Genomic DNA, 9,420 nt, shown 5'->3' on the forward strand with positions numbered 1-9,420 from the left:
ATATTGGAATTTACTTCTGTTTGAATAATGAACTTCTCCTTTAAAAATCAGGTAAATCTTGACGTCTTCTCATGATTTTTGTGGTAAATGGTCATGAGGTGGATGTTTAGTTTCAGAAAAATTGACTTACCATTACTTTTATGAAACTTGAAAACCTTTCTTTTTTTAACAAAATTGTTCTGCAATACACTTGTTAGGCTCTGGCATTATTGCGTTTTAGTTTTTGAACTGAGATTTATCTTTTTAACAAAATGTTAACAATGTGCAAAATGCTGATCAGTCTAAGAAGAAGCATGGACAAGGCAAAATCTGCACGCTAGGGATAGCAGGTTCAAATCCCAACGCCGGAAGTTATCATGATATAATTTTCCTTTTCATCTACGGTAGGATGAGATCCGGATATCCGAGCGATCAAAAGCCCAAGTTTGTGACCTTTCACACATTTCCGGACAATGCGGATACGCTGGGCCAGCGGCTTCGTGCCATTCCGCGGAAAGATGCGATACATATTTTCCCTCTTCAAAATTCTGCTCTCGTCTTTTTTACCTCAGAACTTTGTGTCCACGAGTCAAGACCAGCAGATTCGTCGGAAAAATCGGCTCTACCAGGATGATCAAGTTTCGTTTTCTCTCGGCAAACGGCGGATTGATCCTTTTGTGGTGCGCAGCCAATTTCCGAACAAGGTGTATCTTTCGAAACCCGTGGACGGTGTTGCAGGGTCAGGCCGCCTTGAGCGCTTCCAGATTACAAAAGGAAAATCAGGATCAAGATAGGGCTATCGCCCAATTCCTGGACACGGATCGGTTTTCATCCCTCGACGAACTCGTTCAACGCTTAGATCGATCCCCTCTGCCCTTGGGATTGTCCACAATTCGCCGCGACGATTGCCTGGTCTTCTTTTTTTTCTTCAAGATGATTGCGGCGGATGCTTCACATTCTTTTTCAACTGGCTACATATATGACGATACCTCATTTGTTATGAGACGCAGTGACATGATCGTGGCTCGAGACATTGTTTGTCATTTGACCACCCACAACCGAATCCAACGCTACTCCGATATCGGCAATTATTCTTAGAGCTTTAAAATCGTTTTCAGAAGAATTTGAGAACGCCCCGAATCCATCAACTGCGTTGTCAATCATTTCAAGAAAGTAGTGTCCCAAGTGGTTTGTCGATAATGAGGTGGCCAGAAGAATCCAGTTTATTTTGGAACAATTAGACTTGAGCTTACGCCCTTCAAAGAAACAACGACGTTATTCAGCAGGTTTCTTCGGTATAACGGAGAAAGGGTATGTCAAGACCGCTCTTGTCTTTATGATCAAGTCCATTGCTGGAAAGTTCAGCGATACCGTAGCTCTTTTCCAATGAGTTCATTGGACTCAAAAATATGACATCAACGACTAACCAAGTCCTAAGTGCCATTGGGTGCTAAGTCATTCTGATGTCAGTTGATGATGCCACGGCGAACAGAAAGTATTACACCTAGGAGCTCTGCGACGGAACACTTTTGCCTTCAATACCGCATCCATGGTGCTCCAGAAGAAAAATTGCTCCTTTTGTTTGATGCAATACATTGCTTTAAACATTCAAGGAACAATTATAAATCAAAGAAAAACTTGAAGTGCCATGAATTTCGATGGTGAAGGATTTTTAGAGCCATCATTCTGCCATATGAAGAACATTTTAGCCTCGAAAATGGGAAGCTTGTGAAAATGGCATTCATGCTCAGCCACAAAGCCATCCATCCAGCCGCGATTGAAAAGACTAATGTGATGCTCGCAGACAGTCTTTTTTTATGATTCAATCATAGAATAAGTAACATAGAAGAGTAACATTCGAGTTTGTTGTGGTTTTTTACTGCCAGCTGAATCGGTAACCAGTGGACAGTGCAACTCCAGCTGATGGAAAGCAGCGCCTCTACAAGCAGAAACTATACCCTACAACCTGTCAGCTGACATTCATTCGCTCTGAAACTAGTCCGCCTGGTTAGCTCTCATCACACTCTCAAGGATTTGCTTCTTCTATGATTCAATCATCAATGCGATAGAATTCTTTGTAGAAAATGGTCAGAAACCGATGTGGAAAGACACAGTTGCCTTTCTAAAGATAGTGAGACAATGGTGGAACAATATCAATGTCAAAAATCAAATCATGGTTAGAGAAAACGGGATTGTCGTAAGTTCCCATTGTTGGTAAAAACAGTGACAACCTATGCTTCTTGCAGAAATTTGAAGCCTGGTTAACACAGAAAAGACTTGACGCATCCATTACCGATTTTTTTTTTGGTTTGGTTTTTCACGAGCTTTTCTAACCGCTAAAGGAATGGTATCCCCAGTACTATTAAAAGAAAGGATATAATTCGTGTATTTATTGCCTTTCAATCATTTTATGATGTTTGATCCACCAACGAATTTGAGTTGGCAGACCGAACTAACCCTTGAATGTAGGGTTGATCTGGAATGCTACTTAAAACTTTGTCCAAGTCTGACTTGATATGCTAGGATCAACAACGCCCGCGTATTCCCTACGAATATTAGAGGGAAGCAAATTAAACATGAAGGAGCCTTAGAAAGAATAGAAGTGCCCCAAAACGCACATTAAGCCTCTACGGTCACTACAATTGACCCCAAATCCTGGTTGGGACAAAGCTCATGAATGCTTTTGAAAATGTACAATATCAGATATCTATCGTACCTTCTCTGAACACTGTACAGTCCCAATTTTTTAGTCTCTCCCAATACGAGAGCTCTCTCATTCCTGTGATGTTCTTAGTAAAACGTCTTGGGACCTGCTCAAGCTTTTGCAAACCTGCTGAACTAATTGGAGCCCAAATGGGCAAGGCATATTCAATATGTGGCTCTCACTTCGAATATTGCGAAGGTGTTTGGAAAGTCATGAAGTTCAAACTTGTTGAATTTCTTGATATCCATGAAGTCCTTCCTCCTAGCCAGCATGGGTTCCGAGCACATTTTAGCAGGGTTACCAAGTGATTGAGCATATAGAGCAGGTTATTGAGGGACTGGAGAGCCATGAATCAGTCGATGTGGTTTATCTCGACTTTGCCAAGGCCTTTGACATGGTAGATCATGGCCTTTTTAGTTAACAGCTCCATGAGATTGGGATCCAAGGCAAGGTTCTCAATTGGCTACGAAGTTTCATTTGTGGTAGGAAACAATTAGTTAAGGTTGAGGGATCCCTTAGTGACATACATGATGTCAAGTCGGATGTCCCTCAGGGCTCCATTTGGGTCCTCTCCTTTTCATTATCTTCATTGCTCCGCTTCAGAAGCTTGGTAGTAAGTAATGTCAGTATCTCTTCTTTTATGCTGATGATACAAAATGGTAGTTGGTAGGAATGGCGAGAATTGCGGTTGTTTGGTAGAGGTCCTAGGCCAAATCTACTCCTGGGTTGCTGCGAGTAACATGGCACTGAATGGAATGAAATTTCGCTCAATGACCTTTGGGTCGACGCCATTAGACGCTCCACTATTAGATGATGAAGGGAAGGACATTCAGCAGGTCTCATCAATGAAGGATTTAGGTGCAGTTCGATGAGCATATCCGGTTGAAAGTTGGCAAAGCATTTCAAACATGTTTTTGGATATATCGCACATTCAAGTCCAGAGATAGTATCACGATGCTAACTCTTTACAAGTCGATTCGCCAGCCACATCTTGAATATGCCTCCGCCATGGAGGTCTCAATTTAACTGGAGGCCTATCAAATTGTCGCCGTATACCCCGGTAGGCTTTGATCTCATTAGGTAACGGGGTAAAACGATGAGTTAAGCCTTACCTAGGATCGGTTTTCACCCTCCATCCTGTTTAGCAAGGTTACTGCTGATCATTTCCAGTCAAATATAGTCCAATTTTCACGTTATACTGTTGTTTTAATTTCAAGATGATTGATATTGGAATTCCTGGATTGTGTTGTAGTTGGCCCCTTTTTCGCTCTGTAGTTGATAAAACACGTCTGATTCACTTTCAGGAGAGCTTGATGTTTCTGGCAACCACTCACATCATAAATATTTTGGAACTTTACACGAATTCTTATCACTTGTAATTTTTATTCGAACAAGTCAAATTTCATAGTTTCGTCCATCTTGTATCACCAGTTTACCTCAATTTTACATGGACAGCTGAAAAACTTGAACAATAGGGAAAAAAATCCTGGTAGATGGAAATTCCTACAGCTACAGGTTAAAACTGGCCATATTCCTCCCCATACATTTTGAATACCATGGTGAAGGAGTTTGCCTGTCTTGGAGAGCGGTGACCATTTTTTTTAAATTCTTGGTCGGTAGGTTTAGTTCAGTGGTTTCTAAATTTTCCGTTTAACTATTAGGGTACATTTGGCGGCGTCAAATATGTTCAGTGTAACGTCGTTCATGGCCTCGCCCATTTGGGCTCCAAATAGTTCAGCAAGTTTACAAAAGCTCGAGCAGGTCCTAGGATGTTTTACTAGGAATATCAGAGGAATGAGAGACCTCTCGTATTGGAGAGGTTAGAAAGGTTGGGATTGTGCAGTATTCAGAGAGGGAACGAATGGTATCTGATATTGTACGTTTTCAAAAGCATTCATGAGCATTGTCCCAAAAATTTACTTGAAATCGCCATGTCGAGATAACAACCCAACCCAGTACCAATAGCGCATTATGTTGAATTACCAACAGTTTCACACTTTTTCAGCAAAATTCAACTTTGAGGTAAAACATTTCAAAATCTGAACGGCATTACACAATTAGCGTTTTCATTCTCTCAAAGCAAGTTACATTTACATCAATCAAGGTGTGAAAATCAAGATTTATAACGTTTTAAAAGTCAAATTTGATCTTTTACGTAATGCCTTCATAATACTAACATCCTTACAAGCAAATTAAGTTTCAATTTTGTTACATATCCAGATTTTTTTATCAACAATATGTTGTCATTATTTATTGTGCTGGGTCGAGTTGTCCATTGGGTCGGTTGTCCATTGGGTCGGTTGTCCATTGGGTCGGGTTGTCCATTGGGTCGAGTTGTCCACTGGTCAGGTGTCCACTGGGTCGGGTTGTCCATTGGGTCGGGTTGTCCATTGGTCGAGTTGTCCACTGGGTCAGGTTGTCCACTGGGTCGGGTTTGTCCACTGGGTCGGATTGTCCACTGGGTCGGGTTGTCCACTGGGTCGGATTGTCCACTGGTCGAGTTGTGCGGTCAGTGTATAAAAAGTTTGCCGTCTCAAAGCTCAATTACATAAAAAGAACACATTGGCTCTTGTGGAAATCAATTAAAAGAAGATGACTTGTTCATTCATTTTGTACCTTGTTCATTCATTCCTTGTCATTTTCATTCATTCTGTACTTTGTTCATTCATTCTGTGCCTTGTTCATTCATTCTGTACCTTGTTCAATCAAGCAGAAGATTAAATACGCAATTTTAGCGACCTGACGCCAGTATGAACTCTAAGCTGAGGGAAAACGCAATGCTTGCTTTCACTACACTACCAAATGTCCCTGCTCAAGTGCTACTAGTGTCAGACGAGAACCTCCGGTCTTTTGAATCAACCTTGATAAAGCACACATAAAGACCAATGCTTGCCAAATTTTGACAAAATGTATAAAAGCCATATTGTTTCTAAATTATTCCGTAACTAAATTTATTTTTTTACAATGGCAAAACCTTTTTTAAATTCATTTCAACAAAAGAAAATTTCACGTTTCTATCATCACTGATTATAGTACATATTCAATTTGCTTGAACCAAATCGATGCTATAGGCATGCCACATTTCCAATCATTTTCGCTCATATATGAAAAATCAAAACCCGCATTGATAATGTAAGAAAGGTCGTAGGCTGAAAGTTATCTTTTGATCACCTAATAAGCCATTTGATTACGTGTAGCCTAAATTTTAGCCCTGGCAAGTTTCTTCCTCACACATTTTAAAATTGGCGAATGTGATGCCATGCCATATTCATTCTTACGGATCTTCATGAGCGAATTATCTGGCACATGAGCTAATCAAGGATCAGAACACTTTCTATCCTAAAGTAGATATTATCGAGCCACACTTTGGCCTGCGATAAATATTGCTTATCTTCCCTCCCATTTGATCGTACCATTTTAGCCATGCAAGCCGTCAAATATCCACTCCCCGATCCCACGTCTAAAGCCCGCGATCCCGGTCTAAGTTGATCCTGAAGCAACTCCAAAACATAGGCATGCATGTGGGGAGCCGAAATCGTGGCATTGTGGCTGATGCTCTGAGGCGATTCCGCATAGGGTGATTGCCCGCAGAAATCAGCCCGGTCCACTTGCAGCATGGCTTCCGCCACGGGCTCACTCGTGATCACGCCATTGCCTGAAATATTGAACAATGCAAGGAGAGATCATTCAATCAAGGCTCCAGAACTGCACTTAATCAATACTTACTTTTCAAATTAGCAATAAGTTGCTGATGAGTCTTTCCTGTTGAACGCCAAGCCATGGTGCTCCCTTCACACTCGAAAACAATCTTGGTTAGAATACAATGGACATCGATACAAATGTAACCACTGATCTTTTAGACAGCTCTTCCTCAGAAAACCGTCTGTATTCTTCAACAACACTACAGACGTGACACAATGGTTAAAAACGTTGGGCTTGATGGACACGTTGGAATGAAGCAACATTGATTTTGAATTTGTTGAAATACATTATAGGAATACAAACTACTATGTCTGCTTTATCATATGAAACTCACATTTGTTCAAAATCTAGAAACGCGAGTCTACTTCATGACCACGTGGGTCAGTGGGGGTAGTGAAAGATGGGCTCCCTGAAGTGTTTGTTGGTTGTTGTTGAAATCCACTTTTGTGTGTCTTTCTGTCAAACCGCCTGAACGTTGATCATGTGTTACAAATGTGTGAAGGATAAGACTTTAGACCGAGTAAAAACTTTAAAATAATGGTCCTCCACTCGATGGTAGACTTGGCTCGTCATACTCCTATCTCTTTCTAGGGTACGTTTTGTTCGGACACTTGTTGCCTTCTGTCGAATTTCGCTCAGTGTAGCGAATGCGGATCGACCTCAGCCCTCGAAATCCAGACCGATAAGCCCGTGACCGTCCAGGGAGACACCGAAGTTCTCACGCGAAATCGTATGTAATGGGCATGCTTCGATTCTCTCTTAGCTTAGGTGTCATGTCGACTTGATGATTTTGGTTCATAATTCAGATTTGTGCCGGTGTGGGCACGTGATTGGTGAGCACACCTCGGAATTTTGGGTGGAATCGGGCCATCAAGAATATCGTATGGACTGCCATTTGTGCGGATTTGGGGAGGATAGCATTTCGATAGTGCCCAAGTAGGTTTGTTTCACTTTCGTGTGTTCAACCATGAACGCCATACCAGCATCGGGGTCCAAATTGAGGATCCGGTTGGATCTGACGGCCTTTGACTTGGCCTGGAAGCGGGTTTGGATGTTGGTTGATTGTGAGCGAACACAAAATATCGGCCAATTGATCCAAGAAATTACCGGCAAATACTTTGAATCCACCCAGCCCAATTTGAAGCTTTGTTTGGATGATCCCTATGAGATCCCAGAGTTTGAAGACATCCAAGTGATTCGTGATGGTGACCTTTTAGCAGTGAGCGAACAATGCGATTTGATGCCGCCCAAAAAGAAACGGAAGAAGCGGCACTCGACGGATAATGACGCCAACCATGAAATGTCTCTCTTTTCAACCACCAAGAAGTCCCAGAGTACTTTAACTACGGACTACGACGATAACCCAGAGCTGGTCAAAACTTCTCGCAAGAAGAAGACGAACTCTATTCCCGTGGAAATGCCCAATCATGAGCAAACCGGACAACAAGATGCACCTGAAGAGGTGGCCGAACCAGTGGTGAAGGCTACCCGCAAACGCAAACGCCGTCCAAAGAATCGCAACAGTATCAACACCAAACAAGAAGCCGGTGACGCTGCGGACGTATCCCCACCCTTAAACGAGGTAGTGGTCAATGTTCCTAGTCACCGTGACCCCGTTTCCGTGATTCAACCTATTCAACCTGTGAAAGTTCTGCCTGAAGTCCCTCCCTTGACCGTAGTCGAGTCATTCGAACCCAGTTCCAAGAAAATTTCATGCGATCAAGTTCTTTTGGGTTAAAATCATATCGTGCATCGTTGGATGAAGCAACATTGCTCTTGAAAGTAAAACAAAGCTATTCATAGTTTTCTCTTTGAACAATGTGTGTCTGAAATGAAGGAAGTTGAGATGGCCCTTCGATAAGATTTTTTTTAAATTTCATTTTCCATCATTTGGTTATACCTATCATCAGGGCTTGAACCGTTAGCGAAAAAGAATAACGCGTTACAGCTACCCGTTCCTTTTGCAGAAAAAGAGGATCTAAAACTGCGACGGTTAGTTAAGGTGACGTGAAACAAATGACTCTTGTGATTATTTATATGATCCCATCAGCGGCATGTAAGTTATTGCATTTGAGAAGGAATTTAAAAAAAATCGCTCGTTAAGAACAAAGTTAGAAGTAGAGCCTGCACAAAAGTTCAAGGATTGATGGCATTACAGCGCCAAAAAAGGCTGGAAAGGTCAAAAAACTCCGGTCTCTATATTCTCGGATAAGAAAATCTTTGGAGTAAATGTTGTCAGCAACTTCAGGGCAACCAGGCAGTGCTGCCAGATAACCACAGGCTAAAACCGCCAGATGTCCCCCAAAAAACGCCAACTCAGGACATTCACCGTCAAATTTGCTTGATAAAAACGCCAGATATCGTCTTAGCATTTTAGTGCACTTCAATCTACAATCAGATGCTTTTCTACTTGATTTGAATTTACTTGACTTCCATTAACTATTTGCGTCATACGCAATCCAAAACTAGCTTTTACTAATGATTAGAGGGCTAGTCCTCTACTAATGATGCTTAATATAGGGGATGTCAAGTAAAGGAAATTCAAGGGAAAAGGTCCGGCACCCTGATTTTGGGCATTTTGGAGAGAGAGAACTAAGACAAACATCACAGTCAACTTGCACCATTTGCCCATTGAATTTTCAATAATTGAATGATTTTGAGCAAGTTGTGTTACAATTTTGTGTAAGTTGTGTAAAATGAACATGTTTGGTGTAATTCGGTGAACGCACTATCAAATTGGCTCCATACCACAATGCTATTTGCTTGGACAAGCATGTAAAATGGAAAAAATGTCAAAACTCAATGCATGCAAAGTGCTGTTTGGCTGGGCATGTTGTCTTTGATTTTACTCGATGGAATAACGTCAGTTGTCCATGAACGCGTTTACTTGACTAGCCCTTTTGAAGGATCAGCAAAGGTCAGCTGATTCCCCTTCTCTCTGATTAGACGATTTTTCGCTTGGGTCCCTTATTCTTATTGGTCAAGGGTTTTGAAGGGCTGCCGTTATGTTTGGTTCTCTTAAACAAAAAGTAACA

General features: G+C 41.6%; 3 protein-coding genes across 4 annotated transcripts in view; 2 read left to right on the forward strand and 1 right to left on the reverse strand.

Annotated features, from left to right (window-relative positions):
- The window catches only part of LOC131890188 (protein-L-isoaspartate(D-aspartate) O-methyltransferase-like), a gene marked incomplete in the record, with an annotated part of 28,269 nt that extends 21,759 nt beyond the window's left edge, over positions 1–6,510 (reverse strand). The window contains 1 exon segment of the mRNA XM_059239490.1: positions 6,421–6,510. Within this exon segment, the coding sequence (XP_059095473.1) occupies positions 6,421–6,464 (44 nt within the window).
- A 266-nt stretch (positions 6,511–6,776) lies between these two features.
- On the forward strand, positions 6,777–8,246 carry LOC131890189 (uncharacterized). 2 transcript variants are annotated; one of them, XM_059239492.1, is made up of 3 exons: positions 6,777–6,905; positions 6,977–7,119; positions 7,192–8,246. In XM_059239492.1, exon 3 carries the CDS (start codon positions 7,353–7,355, stop codon positions 8,121–8,123), a length of 771 nt encoding a protein of 256 aa, XP_059095475.1. In that variant the 5' UTR covers positions 6,777–6,905; positions 6,977–7,119; positions 7,192–7,352; the 3' UTR covers positions 8,124–8,246. The 2 variants fall into 2 exon arrangements, with proteins under 2 accessions (XP_059095475.1, XP_059095474.1); XM_059239491.1 differs by having other exon boundaries at positions 6,977–7,115.
- Positions 6,867–7,325, forward strand: LOC131890753 (protein Churchill-like). Its single transcript, XM_059240164.1, has 3 exons — positions 6,867–6,905; positions 6,977–7,115; positions 7,192–7,325. Exons 1-3 carry the CDS (start codon positions 6,867–6,869, stop codon positions 7,323–7,325), a joined length of 312 nt encoding a protein of 103 aa, XP_059096147.1.
- Positions 8,247–9,420: the final 1,174 nt, after the last annotated feature.

Source organism: Tigriopus californicus, chromosome 11, assembly GCF_007210705.1.
Source record: "Tigriopus californicus strain San Diego chromosome 11, Tcal_SD_v2.1, whole genome shotgun sequence".
NCBI classification, from domain to species: domain Eukaryota; kingdom Metazoa; phylum Arthropoda; class Copepoda; order Harpacticoida; family Harpacticidae; genus Tigriopus; species Tigriopus californicus.